Source organism: Myxocyprinus asiaticus, chromosome 2, assembly GCF_019703515.2.
Source record: "Myxocyprinus asiaticus isolate MX2 ecotype Aquarium Trade chromosome 2, UBuf_Myxa_2, whole genome shotgun sequence".
Taxonomy (NCBI): Eukaryota; Metazoa; Chordata; class Actinopteri; order Cypriniformes; family Catostomidae; genus Myxocyprinus; species Myxocyprinus asiaticus.
This window is the reverse complement of record NC_059345.1, coordinates 35,398,100-35,417,801: the sequence shown is the minus strand read 5'-3', so window position 1 is coordinate 35,417,801 and position 19,702 is coordinate 35,398,100. Positions and strand designations below refer to the sequence as shown.

Here is a 19,702-nt window from a genome sequence, read left to right as displayed (position 1 = left end):
TGCCTTTGGGTGTGAATTCAGCATTACACAGTAGCAAAAGTTTTCTGTTACCAATGCCATTGTAGAAACATGCTATTCACACATATTGTGCATGCAAAAGAGTCCTAAAACAGATGGGCTAGTGCGATAAAGTTAGTATTCAGCTGTTCATGTGATATTGTGGCCTCCATGAGGTGACCCAGTCTTGTAGAATGAAACAGATTTTTCATCTTATTAAACATATTTTTCAAAAGTGCCATTCGTTACTTTGGGGCTAAAACTAGATTGAAAAAAGGGACATTTTAGCTTGATTTTTATATTATTCATGATCATATGCCACATACATGGATGGAGTATTCCAATAATTTGAGTGAAGATGGGTATTCCTTATCAAAGATGACATTGGTCAGACACTAACCCATGCTTAGACCAGAGTTTCTGGATATTGGAGAATAAATAAAAGCTGGCATAAAAGTGTTCTGGCTGAGGTCTGATTAAGGTCTGGAATACATAAAATGATATCTACAAATCACTCCAAGCTGCTAAGGGTAGATAGAGGGAGAAGGCGGGTCTGTTGTGGACTGGCACAGGGCTCTCTGTGCATCTGGGAGGCATTTGTCCCTTGGGGCCACTCTATCAGCAGGGGGCAAATAAGGACATATGAGAAGAAGGAGACGGATAATTTCAAGTCTAATTTTGACAGATTGTATCTAATATAATTGAATGACTTATTGGATCTACAGTAATGGGATAGGTTGTGTCTAAGTGTGTGGCCCATGTTGCGATCCTGAATCTTTGCAACGTATTTTTTGAGTTGTTGAATCGGGTGTTTAACCACAATTGATACAAATACAGAGACAAATGATTCATGCGTATTTATTCCCAGGACAACCACTAAACTAGATTGCACTCTGAGGTTGAGCTGCCCTCTTAATTGTGAATAAAACAGAACATAAATGTTTTCTGAGACATTTACATTATTTTGTGTGAACAATTAAACAGAAGTGAGAGAGGTAGTGATCCTTCTGCACATACTCATTTAACTCTTTTAGTCCTGGCCAATAAGTCATTGTAACACCCTTTTTCACATATTCCCCATTAGTTTCATTATTTAGTTAAAATTATTTAGGTTACAGAGAGAGAATAAAATTGGCAGATATGAAAGATTAAGTATGTTTACAATGAATAAAAATCAATCCCAGGAAAGCTAGAAGCAAGTTTTGTTTTTCCAGTTAATGATTCAGGAAATTATAACAGGGGAAGTGATGAGTTGCGTTAACCATCTGTTTCAATTCACACTAGTTTACACTTGCCAGCAGGACATTTAATTCCACATAATGACACATAAAGGCTTTATATGATTTTACCAAAAGTTTATTTTTCTCGAATTTGTTTATCATGGCAGTAATAACAGAACAGCCATCTTTCTGGGTGGAAGGATTAGGATAGCGCATATGCTTGTCACTGGGCTTTGGTGTCTGGTTCCTGTTTGAACCTGCATGTGGGGCCCTCTCCGGTGTCTCTTCATGTTGAATGTCAACATGCGCTGCAATACTACTACTGCTGAAGTCACAGGCATCCAAGGTCATTCTCATATTGGCAAAACACCTTTTGACAGAGTGGGGAGTTGAGACACTACACAGCATACACAGTAACAAAAGCAACAGTCTGTAGAATAGACCAGGTGATTATGAAAAACACTCACGCAGTATCTTCATGTGTTTGATTACAGTCCTCAAACTCTGCACTTTCTATATTCCCACTTTTTTGTATAGATTTTAGAACTGTCAAAATACTTGTTAACGTATGTGATTAATTTAAAACGTTTAACACGTTAAATTTTCTAAATTAACACATTTGCCAATTTGACACTAGATTCTGGCATTTTATTCAGCTCCGTGGGAGTTTTAAACAGTGCCTGCAATAGGGCAAAACCTTTGCGATGTATCCGCCGGGGGTCATTAAAGTGATGCACACGCCAGAACACACACACTTCACAACAGCGATTCCATGCCATTGATCAAGTGATGGAGAAAGGACATCTTAATGCTATTTGTACGAACAAGCCCAGATGGGACTTGAGACAGAAATCAAGTAATTTGTAGACTCTATAAGGTGCAATTTAATTACCACAGAAGCACATCAAGTCTTAGCTATTACGGAAACACAGAATTAGAATGTCTTTAAAAGAATAGTTCACCAAAAAGGGAAAATTCTCTCATCATTTACTCACCCTCATGCCACACCAGATGTGTATGAATTTCTTCTGCAGAACATAAATGAAGATTTTTAGACGAACTTTTCAGCTATTTGGTCCATACAAGTGAATGGGTGCAAACATTTTGAGGCTACAAAAATCACATAGGTCAGCATAAAAGTAATCAATACGAATCCAGTGGTTAAATCCATGTTTTCAGAAGCAATATAATAGATGTGGGTGAGAAACAGATCAATATTTAAGTCTATTTGTTTACTATAAATACTGCTCAGTCAATCTCCACTTTGACTTTAAATTTCACATTCTTCATCTTGTTATTTTCGTGATTCACTTTCTTCATGCATACGCCCCCTCTGGGCAGGGAGAAGAATTTCTAGCTTAAATGGACTTAAATATTGATCTGTTTCTTACCCACACCTATCTTACCCACTTCTGAAGATATGGATTTAAACACTAGTCATATGGGTTATTTTATGCTGCCTTTATGTGCTTTTTGGAGCATCACAATTTTGGCACCCATTCACTCGCATTGTATGGACCTACAGAGCTGAGATATTCTTAAAAAAAATCTTCATTTGTGTTCTGCAGTAGAAAGAAAGTCATACACCTCTGGGATGGCATGAGGGTGAGTAAATGATGAGATCATTTTTATTTGTGGGTGAACTATCCCTTTAAGCATTTTTCATGTGGAGTACAAAGCGGCGCTTGACACTGGCGCTAACACCCTGATGCGGACAGTGAATGCGGGTTCACGATTGCTGTAGCAAAGCGGAAAGCCACAGTCTACCGGACAATTAGTATTGTGGAGGATGAGAGTTTAAGAAACTGAATGCCCATTGCAATGAATATACAAACTATGGGGAATAGTTTTCAATTAGTCAGCCTCCACTTAGACTTTGGGAAACGTTTAATGTTACTTGAATTGGTGATATTTTAGTGCATTTCTATCTTTATACTGTGGAAGTTTTTGTTTATAAACAAAACAAAATTATGCTTTAATAATGCTTTTATGAAGCATTATCATTAGTTTTTTTATTTTCTTAAGAAGGAAATATATGCATTTTTGACAGGAAATGAAGTATATATAGAGTCAAATTTCAGCACTTTCAAAATCTGTGATTAATCACAATGAACTGTGATTAATCACAATTAAAAATTTGAATCGACTGACAGCACTAATAGATTTCTGACTAAAGGCAACGCTGCTGTAACATCTGTTGGTGAAAAAAAAAGAAAACAAAAATGCTGATGAATGTCTTTTAGAGAATTTCGTGGGTATACATGCACCCACACACACATGCACAGATTGCACACACAAACATGTAATGCAACATTACTTATAGACATTCTTGGGATTGTACTGCTGTTTAACTGTGTCAAACTCCTGTCAAGAGCAAAATTTAGTGTAAATCAGACCTATGTCATGCTGTTTGTGTAGCTTATGTAATTTATGATGCATGAATTGACTATTTTCCCTTCCCGGATTAGTCTCAGTCAGCTCTGGTCCCTCGGTATTAATTTTCTGTCTCTTAGAAGTCTGCGCAGCTGATTAGTTTTATTTTTAAAGGAAAAATTGGAGGTGACAGCATGTTTCCAAAAGAGTCTGTGCCTCTCCACGAGAGGACATGGAGGCATTCTTCAATAAATACGGTTATTCATCCGATCGTTCCATGATTCAACAACAAAGTTATTCCACACATCTCTCCATGAATCCAACCAGGCAATACAAGCAGTAGGAAATTTTCAATGCTGATTCCTTTTTAATAGCTGTAACAAATTTACTCACATTTTGCTGGGTTTAAGTAACATCATTACCTGTTAGGGTCCCAAACAGCTTCTCTGTTTCTTTCACCAAGAGCAAACAGACTGGTACTGATCAGATTTTTCATTAAAGAGGCTCTTGAGTTGCCAGCTGTGAAGAAATCACTCCCCTAATACTACTCCAGCATTTGAATGAGCCCTCTTCTTACTTGGGAATATTTAATATGACATCTGTTTTCATAGTCAGGACAGTGTTGTACGCAGTACCTGCCTAGAGCTGACATTTTGATCTATTCAAGCAATTGAGCCTCTTTCCCTTTGTGGAAAATGGCTTATAGTTTGCAAGCAAACTCGATTTCTCATTGTATTATTCTCTTGGCGAGGCATAATTAGTCAAGCTTCACTCTGAGTGTAGTGGGGGAGCACCTGTAGAAACATGCAGCAGTAGAACTCCCCAGTGATTGTTTTGAAACTTAACGCTGATTGGCTAACGCTAAATCTCTAGTTCACTTAGCTCCAGACCCTAATTACATTAAGTGGATTTGAAGACATGATGATGATGATGATGATGGAGAGGGTCAGTTTAGCAAAATTTGCCCCTCATGTTTTGGCACACAAAGTTTCATTCAGGTCAGTTAAGAGGTTGTTCGCGTGTATACAGCTAATGCTTTTCTTTCTTCAGATGGACGACCGCAGTGGGAGGTTGAGGCGAGGATCCAAAGAGAGAAGAGTCAAGGAGTGAGTGAATATTTTTCTTTTTGCGCTGAAAATATTTTCCAACAGAAGCACAGACATTATACAAGACATGAATAACATGAACTAAAAGCCAGAAGACTTGAACACATTGTAGTATCTTATGATTATATTCACAGAATTTTGTTTGCTTCATGTGAGAAGTTTTCTTCAGACATCAATGATATTGATGTAAAATAAATAAACTTTCCGATCTTTTGCATCTTGGAGAATTTTTGATTATTTGAAATGAAACTAAAAAGAAAATGTGAATTTTATTTCCAGAGCTGTGGTAGGACATGGAAAAATCACTCTCTTATTGTTGTGATATGTTTCCTGTCTCCATCTGTAGTCGAGCATTGTGGTGGAGGTGCCTCCATATCACAGTAAGACGGTCACTTCAGCAGTACAGGTGCAGTTCTATGTGTGCAATGGCAAACGGAAAAGGAGCCAGTCTCAGCGCTTTACTTATCTGCCAGGTACACATTCCACATCACAATACACATTTCCTGAATAATGATCAAAATAAAATATTCTCTCTTTTGCTCTTGAGTGTCTGCTTAAATGTAATGCCTTTTTATTTACAGAAAAAAAGCTAAATCAATATGAAACAATCTTTTGTACATTCAAGTCATTACCCTTACTTAATTGAATTTGAGAAACTTTTTTACAAACAGTTTAATTTCATTCATTCATATTGTCATTTTCATTGAGCCAACATAATTTAGTTAAATTAGGTCAAATCAATGTACTATAGTAGCTTTAACTCAACTTCATTAGGTTAATTAAACTCAATTTAATTGATCCTTAATTTATTTTATTAAATTAGTATATGCCAGGTGAGCTAGTGTAAGGAAAGTGAAACTGTTGCACTGTCAATTTGTTAGCAACTGCTTATAGAGCTAAGCAGCACTCAAATCAAACATCACTTGAATGTGAAAGTCCATCCTCAACCTATGCATAAGTGCCAATCTTCACCACAGTGATGACCCCAAAAATGCTATTTTTAAATACTAATAAAAAAGAACATTAACAACATTTCTTCTTATTCTCATCTTGCTCAAAAATGCATAAAATAACAGTTAATTTCTCTCCCTATTCAGTCCCATGCAAAGCATTCTGGGAAATGGAAATCATCTGCACAGTTTATCATAAAATGCTACAGAAAGTATTTGTGTAATCCCAACTAAAATGGATGAAGTAAACTTAAATTTTACAAATCTAATTGGATAGAACACAGTGAAATCAAGTTGTGACAAAATGTTCAAGAATTGTGTTGCTTTAGTTCATATTAATTAAACTGAACAACCTGCAAAAATCCTTTTTTATGCCATTTTGCATAAAAATTAAAAAAAAGAGTTATTTATTGTAATGTATGATGATAATTGATATGTCACAATACAAAAAAGAATTGTGGTGATGGCCATATTGTATAGAGTAGAATGTGTCCTAAAATGAGCCTGGCCTTATGTGACTCAGTTTCATGCAAAATAGTTCTCACTAACTTCACATAACAGTAACTAGAATGGCACACGTGGGTTCTCAGAGTCACCCGTTTGATCATGCCAGCGTTCCTCTGCACTGTGCACCAGTGTGGTTAGGGATGAGGTTGTTCCAGTAACAGTTGAACACCTGGTAACCGCTCATGTAAAACACTTTAAAACAAGATTCAGCATGATTTACATGTGGCTGGAGGCATGCAAAGCAGGTTTATTCAAGAACTGGACCCCCAAAATGTCCTTTGTCTTTCTGTAATTCTCTCTATCTCCCATTGGCTTCCCCTGCCTTAAATGTCGTAGTTTACAGAATTGCTTTGTATTCTGTAAGATTTCTCCATGATAACTCTTGTTGAATCATAATCTTGAGGTTGATGATTCGCATTATTTGAATCATAATTTGTATGATGTCTGTTGGGAAGACTCATTACATCAGTGCATTTAGTAGCTCTGCTTTTGAAATTAACTTTGTCACCTCTTAAACCCAGAGAGCAGGAAAAGGCGACATCTAATTATGGCTCATAGAGTTCTAATAAAAAGTGCAGTCGTGTGTGGTTCTCTTTGAAATAAGTTGGTTTGTTATTATTTTCCCAAAGTGAGTCAAACCGAAAAACAGCGTTGGCGTAAGTAAATCACACGTGAGCAACTTTTATCTCTGAGTTGCATGCTAAAATGAGTTTACTATAGAACAGATAAAGAAAGACAAAAAGAGAGGGAGAGTGAGATAGGCCCAGCCTCCCGCCCACCCTCTTCACTCCACAAAGCACCCACTTAAATTAGGGTTTCCTGTTTTCCACACGAACCCGTCAGGCCTCAGCCAATCAGATTACTGCACTGGCAGCCAATATTCTGAACATGCCGTGGCGACTGTGGTTTACATGGCATCAGCCTGCTGAGAAAGTGACATGGTAGGGGGAAGGGCTGAGGTGCTGTGTTTTTTAGAGAAGAGACAAACTCTTCATGGGTAATAAATAAGAGGTCCGGTGCACTGAGCAGAGATATGGTCTTAATTCAGATTCAAACAACATACCGTGTGAATGGTGCTGGCCATGGTAGGAAGTAGTGTATAATAAACCTCACTGAACGTTTGAAGCTTCTCTTTTGGCCACAGACAAATCCACCAGCTTTGGTCCAAAATGCACCTGGAAATGTATGCTCTTAGCTTGAAGTTTCATTTATCAACTGAAACTAAAGTATGTTGTGGATATACAGTCAGTAACACGACTCAAAAGCACTTATGGTCTCTCACATACATGGCTGTCATTTGCTCTTCGTATATGGAAACTACAGTTTTACTGCAGCAATGGCCTTGCAGAAGCGTATGGGCTGTGAACTGAATTTTGGTTCCCATTTGGAGCTATGCTGGAGGGCAGACAGCATTCTTCAGCTCCCAAACTCAGCACTGATTTACATGACACTCAAGCAGGCAACATATGCACTCTCAGAGTCCACGGCAAGTAAAAATATCCCCCACACTTGCGGGCCAGGGAAATAGCAGGTTGGGATATGGGTTACTGAACGCTGTGTCACTGTTACTCATTGTGTGAGCGTTTTAGGAGTGGAGAGGAGAGGAGAGTGGCTCATACTGAGATATGTACAAATTTTATACTGGGCATAATTCTTGAACATATGTTAGTCATATAATATTGTAATCAGTTTTATAGGAGATAGGAAATGAAACAGGAGTTCAATAGTGCTGTGAATGTCCAATGAAAAGAGATCTGTTTTGTATGCTAAAGTGATGCCATTATCAAATAAATTGATCACAATAAAAGTATCATAAAATCCCTTAGGTGAAAGGTGAATATTACTGAAAAGTACCAATTACATGACACTCAATAAGCCTAAAGTATTTATCCAGTACTTTTGTATAAATTTTATTGCTATTGGCTTTTCAAGTTTTGTTGCTAATTACACTTTGTTTCTCTCTTTCTTATGCATCTATTTATCTCTCTCTCTCTCTCTCTCTCTCTCTCTCTCTCTCTCTCTCTCTCTCTCTCTCTCCCCATGCTTTTCCTCTCACTCTCTCCACCCTTACAGTCCTGGTTAAGCAAGAACATAGAGATGAGCTTGACTCCCCTGCCATGCCACCCATGTCCATGCCTCTGGTCCATGCTGCCAGTTTGGTCTGTGCTCAGCCGCTGTCCTCCCCAGAGCACTCCCACCCACCAGACGGCCTTCTGTCCAGCTCCCCACGTGGTCTGGCTGCAGGCCTGCACCCACTACAGGCCCCCTGCGCTCCAATGGGCTCCCCTACTCTTCCCCACCTGCCCCACCTTCAGGCTCTAGGGCTGAATGCATCTCCTGAATGCCAGATGCCCTTCCACCCAGGCCCTGCTGCCACTGCCAGGCCGTCTTACACACTTCTACAGCACAACATGCCCTTCAACGGCCAGCATAGTCTTCCTATGACTGCAGACTCCCCACAGGCATATGAGCAGATACCCTTCCAGGCTGACCCAGCCGGGTGTCACACCCTGGGTCTGGGGATGGTGTACGGCCCTGCATCTTCAACACCCACCTCTGGAGGTGCAGGGGGGCCTGCCTCTAGCCCCAGCCATGTGGCCTGTACAAGTAGCAGCCAGGTCATGGCTCACTCTACCCCTCACCTTCACTCTCTAGGCTACCACTGCCCCACTCCAGGACAGGTTCCCTCACCCACTCACACGCTGGGACAGCCAGCAGCACAACTCCAGCACCCACTGGTTTACCATCCTGCTGGGCAGCGGTCCACCTCCTGCCCCACACCCTCCAGGTCTCCTGCCCGAATGGTGCAATCTCCCCACTCTGGGCCCTCCTCCCCCCAGCTCCATTCCCTCCCCTACCATTCGCCCACCTCCCCTTCTCCAACATCCAACAGCCCTCTAGGGCCCCTTGCACTCTCTGGACAACCTTCTCCCCAGGCTAGCAGCCCTGTCTTTTCTGCATTGTCCCCAGCAGGGTCCATGGTGCACCCCCTGACCCAACAGGGAGAGAGGCTCAACATCAAAGAAGAGCCAGAGGATAGAGAGCCCACCTTCCGTACCATCGGCCTGCAGGACATTACACTTGATGATGGTGAGTCTTTGTCTTTCACAATAGGTCTAATGCACTGAGCAGAGATGCAGTCTTAATCCAGATTTGAATTACATACAGTGTGAATGGTGTTGTCAGGAACTAGTTTAAAATAAACATCACTGAACGTCTGAGGTTTCAGCATTGATGAAAAATATGGTGTGGGTACACAGGTGTGAATTGACCTTTGAATGCAGCACTCATGCTATAATTTGAGCAGCTCTTTCATAAATTGATTGGAGCAATTGAGACTATTATAATCTAAAATTAAGTATCTATGATGAATTATCTATGAAAATTACAGTGTTGGCTGATCTGTCAGCGAAGGAATCCCACGGGCCGGTCTTTTTACATACACTACCGGTCAAAACTTTTGAAACACTTGACTGAAATGTTTCTCATGATCTTAAAAATCTTTTGATCTGAAGGTGTATGCTTACATTTTTAAATTAGTTTTGTAGACAGAAATATAATTGTGCCACCATATTAATTTATTTCATTAAAAAACTAAAATTGAATTTAAAATAAATGTTTTTGAAATTGATGACATGGACCAAATAATAAAGAAAAGCGGCCAATAAGTGCCCAACATAGATGGGAACTCCTTCAATACTGTTTAAAAAGCATCCCAGGGTGATACCTCAAGAAGTTGGTTGAGAAAATGTCAAGAGTACAGGTCTGCAAATTCTAGGCAAAGGGTGACTACATTGAAGATGCTAAAATATAACATAGTTTTGATTTATTTTGGATTTTGTTTAGTCACAACATAATTCCCATAGTTCCATTTATGTTATTCCATAGTTTTAATGACTTTTCTGTTATTCTAAAATGTGAAAAAAATAAATAAATAAATAATTATAATAAAGAATGAGTAAGTGTTTCAAAACTTTTGACTGGTAGTGTATGCTCTCTTGTTTTTCCATCTTCGTTCTCTAAAGCTCTTGAGGAAATGACCTGAGCCGATTACCTGTGTTCATAAATGGTCATTTATAGATAATAGAGAATGACTAGCACATGCAGTAATTTAATCTGTCTATTGGTGTGTGTGACTTTAGAAAAACAACTCAAAATATAGGCTCATTTATTAACCAACGTTTCAGCAATCAGCCTTTTTCAAGGTATGAAAAAGTGTGTGTGACACTAACATACAAGGGTGAATAAATATGTGTGTGTAGTATGTGTGTATTTTTGCAGTAGCTTATACTGAAAATGAACCAGAAGAACAAGAGCATAAATGTATAATAAATAAACAAGCAGACGCTTAATTTTTTGAGCTCAGTAAATTTACTAAAGTGAATTTGCATGTTTTGCAGTAGATGACAAGTTAAAAATCTTAAGAGTGTCATGACGGGGCCTGGGTAGCTCAGCGAGTATTGACACTGACTACCACCCCTGGTGACTCCAGCCACCCCTGAGTGACTCCAGCCAGGTCTCCTAAGCAACCAGATTGGCCCGGATGCTAGGGAGGGTAGAGTCACATTGGGTAACCTCCTCATGGTCACTATAATGTGTGGTTTTCGCTCTCGGTGGGGTGCGTGGTGAGTTGAGTGTGGATGCCACGGAGAATAGCATGGGCCTCCACACACGCTACATCTCCGCGGTAATGTGCTCAACAAGCCACATGATAAGATGTGCGGATTGGTGGTCTCAGAAAACAAAAAAGAGTGTCATGACAGGGTGGATTCATCATGTCAGTAATCCTTATTAACAGGAAAGAGACCTAACAGCAGTAGTGGGGGAGGGAAAGAGAGAGGCTATGTTTGGAATAGTATACTACGAAATTACTGTTTCTACAGTATGCAGTACTGTGCATCATATGCTAATTTCCTGTATGCATAGAATAACCTGATGGCCTACTTCATTTGTCAAATTGCTCAGTATACAATACATCTGAGCACATTGCACTGTGTACTGTATCCCAAAATGTTATGCGCTTAATTCATGAATGAACCAGTTTCATGAAGAGTTCAGTCCCAGATGTAATTAAATTGGCTGAACAAAGTTGTTTTGGCTATTCTGTTTGGTGCCTGATAGTAAATCCTACAATATCACTTGAAGATTTATGTAGTTTTAAGCATAAAAAATACATTCATTAATGTTGTGTAAGTTGTATATGACATACCACATACTGTATATCCAAATGGTCAAATTAAAAGTTTCTTTGTGTTTGCAGTTTGCATGCAAACCAATTAGCATGCTATGCTAACATTCTATAATCCATTCCCTACGATTCATTGATCCTACTAAGCTAACATCATATAACACATCTGTGCAAATACTTCAAGTAATTATATCAAATTTTTTATTTAGTGCAATATGGTAAATGGATATGGTAATACTTTATTTACTGACTGTTTGTGATTAGCTACTAAATGAATTAGTATCAGGCATTACAAACACAGAACGCTTCATGACACTTACAATTAATATCCGCCATGTTTTAAGATCTTTTTCTTGACTCATTTGAATGGACTGCCAAGAGAGATGTTTTTTACATAAGGTTGGATAAAAAAATGCAAAATAATTTTTTATCTCCAAGATAAGTGGACACCTCTTAAAGAACATGCACGTTATGAGGTCATGTGACACTTGTGATAAGGTCATGTGACAACAGTGTAGCATACTACTGTTTGTTATATTTATTGTTTCATAATGTATTCTGTCAAATACTGTTTTAACAAAAAAAGAAATAATAATTGTTGGCAGTATACAGTAAGGAGTACGCTAGTATTCCATTCTTAACATAGCCAGAGAGAGAACCTGTTTCTAAACTACTGCAAAAGCATCAGTTGTCCGATGTCATATTACTTCAGTGTTTATGTGGATATTTTTTGCTGATGGTGTGTTTACTTGAGAACAGACAACAAACCACAAAAAGACTCCTTACACAAAACTCTTTAAAACTGATGATAGTTTTTCAGACTGTGCTGTAGTTCATCAGCACAAATTCCAGCCATGTTGTCATGTTTGTAAGATACAGATACTGGACCAGAGCTTGATCTTGGGGGGTCATTTCTGCTTTCTGTCTGTCTTCAGTATTCATATGTGCGGTCAGAGTTAATGAACTGTCACTGAGATTAGACACATGTGTGTGTGTGTGTGGGCAGGTTTAAGTGGTTTATGAGGACTTTTTTTAGGTTACAATCTGGTAATTACAAGGGTATTATGCTATAAATGTGGTTTACGAGGACATTTCTAGTGCCCACATAATTTAAATAGCTTAAAAAACATACTAAACAATGTTTTTTTGAAAATGTAAAAATGCAGAAAGTTTTTTGTGAGGGTTAGGTTTAGGGGTGGGGTTGGGGGATAGAATCTATAGTTCATACAATATAAAAATCATTATGTCTATGGAGAGTCCTCATAAGGATAGCCGCACCAACATGTGTGCGCATGCGTGCATGCGTGTGTGTGTGTGGTGAAGTCCAGAAGGACCCAGCATAAGTCTTAGTAATTAAAACTGCCCTCTCTATATCTAGCCATGTGTAAACAATAAGAGAGGCAGTGAGGATTTCTATATAAAAATCTATATAAAATTATATTCTGGTAATTGAACACAATAGATATACATGTACTCCATCTTGGACATAAAGATTACAAAGGATGTTATGTTTTATTTTAGATTTTTAAAGAATATTCTGGTTAAATTCTCATTACCGCAACACATCCAGCTTCAAAATTAGGACTATTAAATTTAGTATAAACAAAAGAAATAAAAATTATTTTAAAAAAAATTCAATAATGTATGTTGTGCCCAAGACCCAGTAGTAAATAAAAATAATTTATGTAACATTCCAAACATCACTATCTGTATAATAGAATGAAAAATCCTTGTGTTCATCAAGCCATTTCTCTGTATTGCAACACTTTTTGGCTGCCTTTTCACAACACAAAAGACTTATTCTGCTATGATGCATCCAACTTCAAACATGGATACTTAGATAATTGTCACTTCATTTTGTTTTACTAAAAATGTTGTTGTTGTGTCTAAATAAACTGTTTCAGACACTTTGCATTCTCAGTACCACAACGGATGCTAAATTTGTTAGACAATTAATTTAATGATCAATCTTGCCAGCTATGTTAGTTTTTACATACCTCTGTGAGATGAAGCAATAATTTTTCTCACTTGTAATGATTGCCCCTTCTATCAGGGTTTTTGTGTTAGGTCACCTCATTACCGTAACACAGTTTATCGTTACCGTAACATTTGTATAATTGTTTCAGCAATGAGAAACTATTCTTTTTTCAGTATTTTAACTTCAAATTGTCTTTTTAGTTCCAATATGAATTCATTTTAATAATATATTTATGCATTACATTGTTATCTAAGTTAAAAGAGAGAGGCATTCTGCTAAAGTTAGATTGGCAATATTAAGAGATATAGGCATATTGGCCAAAGAAATGTTTTTATAATTTTGTATGTTACCTTTTCCATTTATGTTATTTCATGAATCGTTTTGTGTCTCATAATTGTTTTACTTTATATATTTTGCTGAAAAGCCTATGATAGGCTTTTTATGTGAGAACTTACCCTATATAGTGTGTAAACGTGCTGTTATTGGGCCAAGTTGTCACAAAAGCTTTAGCTTTTTTTCATGGGCAATAATGGTGAAAATGTTCAAATGTTTTTTTTGTTTTTTTTTTTGCCAAAAATTTAAGGTATGTGGCAATGCAGAATTTGAGAAGTTGACTCAAAAATACCCCCTACCCTGATAAATACTCATTGCAGTAAAAGTATGACAACTAGCCCCAGTCTCCTCTTAAACAAAATAATAATATTAAATTAGAATAAAATTAAACATAGTCATGTTGTCTGTCTTGCCCATTTTTAGTCAGACATAAAAATTAAAGGGGTCATGAAATGGAGAATCAAATTTTCTTCGATATTTAGGCATATAAGAGGTAACTGCATTATAAAATCATACTGTACATTTCAGAACTCAGAACTTCCTTCCCAGTCTAAAAAGAGCAACATAGTTCCCACCTTTCTGAAACGTCTCGTTTTGCAATCTGTGTTTGTGATGTCATGAGACATTGCTCAGTTGTATTTACACGTCCCACAACATGCTATATTTTTATGGTTTATTTGCTTGCGGCTGTGAATCTCTGACTGCCTGCAGCATCTTTCCTTCAGGTAGGGACTCGGGCAGCCCCAGTTGACAACGTGTCTGTGTGAATGAAATTCAAGCTCATGTTGCTTTGTGTGGATTATCATCTCTGCACTTTGCTACGTTGTTTTGGGTCTGGTTTTAATTCGGGATCATCTGCTGTAAGTAACGACATGCCATTTCCCAGATTCTGTTTGTTTCATGAGGCAATAAACGAAAATGTGACAAAAACATGTATGTTATTTGGGAGCGATCATTTTCGCTTATTACTTAATGAAACATAAACAAAATGTGGGAAATTTCACCTCGTTACTTGCATCACAGCATTGCGATTAAAACAAGCCCCAAAACAACCTAACGGTTCATAGATCTTATAAAAAGTTTCACAGAGTTATGACTCGTGACTGTTCGATCTGTATGATGTTACCTATTCCCATTATGATTGTTGTGTTCACATTTTATAAGTTATACAGTGGAACTGTCACAGATGAGCGTTGTAAGCGTCAGTGAATGAGAGACACATACACACCCATTACACACACAAAACACTGCTGCACATGCAGTCTGGCTGCTATCATAAATAGTAGAGCATGTATACTGAGTTTAGGGTTTGTATTGTGTGTTTTGTTGTTGAAATTTTATTTTTGTTGTTTATCACCTCATTTTGGTTTAATGCATTATCACAGCTGTTTGAAGTTCATTATTCTCTTTCTGTTAGCATCATCAGGATTACCGTAAACACTCATATAAATGGGCACGATTCAATTTATGCAAGTGTATTTTCATTTATTTCTCATTCAAATTGGCATTCATCTGTAATATAGGCACATTTCTGGTTCATGTTACATCTGCCAAACATTAAATAGCAGCTATTCCAAATCCCATGCTTTTAAATGACACATATTTTTCAAATGATAAGCTTTTAATGAATTAGCTAGCAGTTCCAGGTCAAAGGATTAAAAATTACAACTTTTTTTAAATACTGGTATCGGCCACGATGAGCTGTGAATTATCGGTTATCGTATCGGCCCAGAAATTCCATATTGCTGCATCCCTGTTTTGAAGTTTAAAACTGAGTGTTTCAGACAGAGGTGCAGAGACAGGGTGGAAAATGATCATTTATTACTAAACTATGACAGTTTGGGTGCAAAACTTTACTGACATTATCAGTGGACCTCAGGGAAGATAATACAATTATTAAAAAATAGTTTTTTTATGACCCCTTTAATATTTTATATACCTTTTCATTAAATTTACTTATTCTCATTTACACAATATCTCCATTTGTGACAGCAAATAAAAAAATAAATGAATAAATAAATAAAACTATAGTTTTAAATTAATTGAAAACATTTCAAATTAAGAAAAATCATAAATTGAATATTTATGTATAAAAAATTCAAATGTCCATGAGGGATGTTCTCATTCTCTATCCATCAAGATTTTTTCATAAAGATTGATTTTTTTTGGAATTAAGAAGAACAGCTTTAGCTTTGACCTTCTAAATGGCTACAAAATAATTTAAATGTTCTCTTGTCAGCTAAAACATGTTCTTTTCCATATTTAGAAAAAAATTTAAAAGAATGTTTTAAACCATTTTATAAATTAATTAATTATTTTGGTACAAATATGCAACTTATGCAAGAATATAATTTTGCTGAGTCATTAGCTTCTCTGCTGTTAGCAAAACATTCTGAGGTCTCTCATCCTCCTTACTAGGCCCTGTGGAATAGACCTGTTTCTGTGAAAATGTAATCTCTGATATATATTTATATGGAAAACAGATCAAATATTGCTATAATTTAACCTTTTCATTAGCTTCTCTAATGTTAGCAAAATATCCCAATTTTTATTATAATAAAATATATAATAAATAAATGTTCTTAAAGAAATAGTTCACCCAAACTATTGATAATTTTTAGAAACAAAACAATATTTATATACTTTTTAACTACAAATGTTCGCTTCTGTACATCTCTGTGACGTGCGCTCATGAGAGAGATGACGTAAGCTCATTGGTAAGGTCACGCATCACATGGAGGAGGAGGCAGGAAGCGCGTCATTGTTTACAAGAGAAACTTGTGCCGTTCACAAACCAAAACAGTCCAAAGCAATTTCAAAACAATATAAAATAAAATTTTAAAAAATCATTTCCAAATAATAATAATAATTAAAAAAAAACCGATGTAAACAATGACGCGCTTCCTGCCTCCTCCTCCACGTGACGCGTGACCTTACCGATGAGCATACGTCAACCCTCTCATGAGCGCGTCTCACAGAGAGGTATGGAAGCGAACATTTGTAGTTAAAAAGTATATAAGTATTGTTTTGTTTCTCAAAATAATCAATCGTTTGGGTTCAGAAGAACTTTATTTGTCGACTGGAGTCGTGTGGATTATTTTGATGCACCCTAAATATGCATTTTGGACTGTCAAAAAATGGAGTACATTCACTTGCATTGTTTAAAGGAGGAGGCCTGAAATGAAATCCTAAAAGTCTTAAAATCTCGTTTTATGAAGAAAGAAACTCAGATACATCTTGGATGGCCTGAGGGTGAGTAAATTATCAGCAAATTTGTACCATCAGTTGTTCTTTATTAATTTTTTATACAGCTAAAGCTGGTGTGCTAATACCCTTGGCTTGAGTATATCACAATTTTAAAGGGTATCCAAGTGATCTAAACTGTACCATGTTCTACAGGGTAAATCAGGTAGAAAAAAAATGCTTTCGTATTTATATTAGCAGCCACTAATGTGCATAAATAATGATTTAGATGCTTGAGGGTGGACGGAAGGATCTTATAAATTTTTTTGTTGGAATTTAATTAATGCGTGAATGGAATTCTCATTACCACAACTTTTTTATCATGACCGAAACACATAACAATACCTTATAGATTTACACAGCCAAGAAAATTTAACAATTATTAAATGCCAATTATGATCATTTATCCTTATACCAATCATTACACATAAACCTTTTTTAAAACTGTTTGGGTTCATCTGAAAAACACAAAAAAACAAGGTGTGAAATTGGAAGGTGTGTTTCGGTAATGAGATCAAATTTGGGGAATAATGATTACTTGTTTAGAGCATCTAACAAAGGTTGGCATGTAAAGTTCAAATCAATTTTAAATATTTTCAAACTAATCAGCTACTTAGATTTTTGACCACAATTTTGTGTGTTGTGGTAATGATCATTTTTGTGGACATGCTTCAGAAAATGTCTTCAAAAATATGGAATTGTTTTTTTTTATTATTATTATTATTTCTTGATTTTACTGTTTACAGTGATTTCAGACTTCTCTTTCATGTTCCAAAAGAAACTAAATCGTTAACTTTCGTTGCAATCAGTTTTTCGTGAGAATTACCCACTGATTCACAAATGTGCACAGATGTGTTTTCAACATACATGCATTCACACAACACACTAGGTGTATATTGGTTATATTTAAAGAAGAGTAGGCATGCTTGAGTACTCACTGCCTGTATGTTGCACACATATAGGTTTAGACTCACAGACATCCTCATGGGTTCAGTGTGTGAGATGGGATGGAGTTGAGTCTTTTTAAAAATGATGTTTTGAACTGATTCCACCAGCAACTGTATCATCCCCAAAGAACGCACCATAAATAGGGTGTGTGTCATTCTGACTAAAGCTCTTCAGCATTGAGTTTTAAAGGAGGTCAGAAATTAACTGCAAATAGAACAGAGCACAGCTTCAGTCACTGACATAAACCTCCTTTCACATCAACATGAAAACATCACTACTATTGACATGAATAAAAAATAAAGCAACAATAGGCCTATTTAATTGATTGATGTAAAAATGTTGTTTATAAAATGAAAATAACCAAATTCAAAATTTCCATTCATAATTCATTAATATTAGAGGTCAGCCAATGTTTTTTTTTTTTTAATGACCGATGCTGATAGCAACAGCTGTGGAGGGTGGCCGATGGCTGATATAATGCTACATAAATAATTCAATTTATTCGTCGGAAATGAGACATACATAGAATTGTTTAAATTGAATGTACTCTTTTCTTTTTTTTCTTTTTTTTTTCACGATATTTACCTTCAATTCATTAAAAATATTTCAAAACAGAAAATTACCATCATTGGAATGTTAAGTAGATATTTATAAAGTTGTCAAAGCTGGAAATAGATTTTGGAATGTACACAAGGGGGAACTATACATCTATACCCTTGTCTTTTCATAAATTCATGAATCACACTTAACTGTAAGCTCTCTACAGCTGGCTGACAGTTTCACTAGATTTAAATATAAGTTGATGTATCAGTCAGACTCTGCAGTTCTTAATCACTTTTTTCCAGCAATTTTGTGTCCCCAGATACTTACGTTTCATTTGATGAATCACTTTTCAGCAGAATTCAGTGGTTGTCAATGTGTCAGGTGAAGTGCATTCTGGGAGTGGGTTGTTTTTCTGAGTACAGATGAACTTTAAGCGTAAAAGCCAGTGCATATTTACAAATCCCATAGCCTTTAATTTCAATAGCAGTTTTAATACTGGTTGAACTAGTTTTAATAATGCTGACTAGCAGCATGTGGTAGGTGGGGATCCCACCTGATATTCCGGTCTGGTTGTTTTTATTTTTAAGTCTGCATGGAGCTGATTAAATTGTTTTTATTCAGAGAGTTCATACAGTATTTAAGAGTTAGTGTAGCATAGTGCTTTGAAACAATGGAACTGTATTTTTTTATTTATTTATAGTCAATAAATAAGAATCTGCAGTGCTGTGGTATATACTGTATGTGTGTGTGTGTGTGTGAACAGATGGCACAGGTGATGTCAAAGACTCTTTGCAGGAGGTGTTGGGGAGGGGCTACAGACAGACTGACAGATGGACGACAAAAAACGGAACCAACAGAAGTGCACACACAAAAAGAAAGGTCAAAGAAGGACTAGAATGAACATGTGCATATGCAAAGGGTTTAATTAGTTATGACAGATTTTAATTTGAGTCTGATTACACAAATGCTTTTATCTCTCAACATGATACGATTTATTCGATGTAGACATCTTATTTGGCAAGTGAGTCATATGCATGTGTGTTGTGTGTGTGTGTGTTAGACGAGCATAAGGTGTTTTGGGGCCATATTTTCCCTGATGAGTTTGGATCGGTTCCCTTGTGCTGAACAGAAAGAGCAGTGTGTGTCACTACTTACAGGAGTCTTAGTGCCTCCCCTTCTTCTCCTCCTCCTTTCTTTTCTTTCCTTCTCTTCTTCTTCCTCTCCGCTCTTCCCTTCTTCTTTGTCTTCCACTTCCTGTCCTCTCCTCTTGACCATGTTAATTGTGTATTTATTTAATTAATGTCCTCACAGTGCAG

General features: G+C 36.8%; 1 protein-coding gene across 2 annotated transcripts in view; it reads left to right on the top strand.

The window, feature by feature from the left end:
* Positions 1 to 19,702, top strand: part of LOC127416131 (nuclear factor of activated T-cells, cytoplasmic 3-like) — a 109,795-nt gene that overhangs the window by 77,667 nt on the left and 12,426 nt on the right. The window contains exons 7-10 of one of the 2 annotated variants that reach the window (XM_051655287.1): positions 4,641 to 4,696; positions 5,043 to 5,169; positions 8,227 to 9,243; positions 19,150 to 19,615. In XM_051655287.1, the coding sequence (XP_051511247.1) occupies positions 4,641 to 4,696; positions 5,043 to 5,169; positions 8,227 to 9,243; positions 19,150 to 19,286 (1,337 nt within the window). In that variant the 3' untranslated portion in view covers positions 19,287 to 19,615. Of the gene's footprint in view, positions 1 to 4,640; positions 4,697 to 5,042; positions 5,170 to 8,226; positions 9,244 to 19,149; positions 19,616 to 19,702 lie in introns of those variants that run through there. The other variant, XM_051655296.1, reaches the window with a different exon arrangement.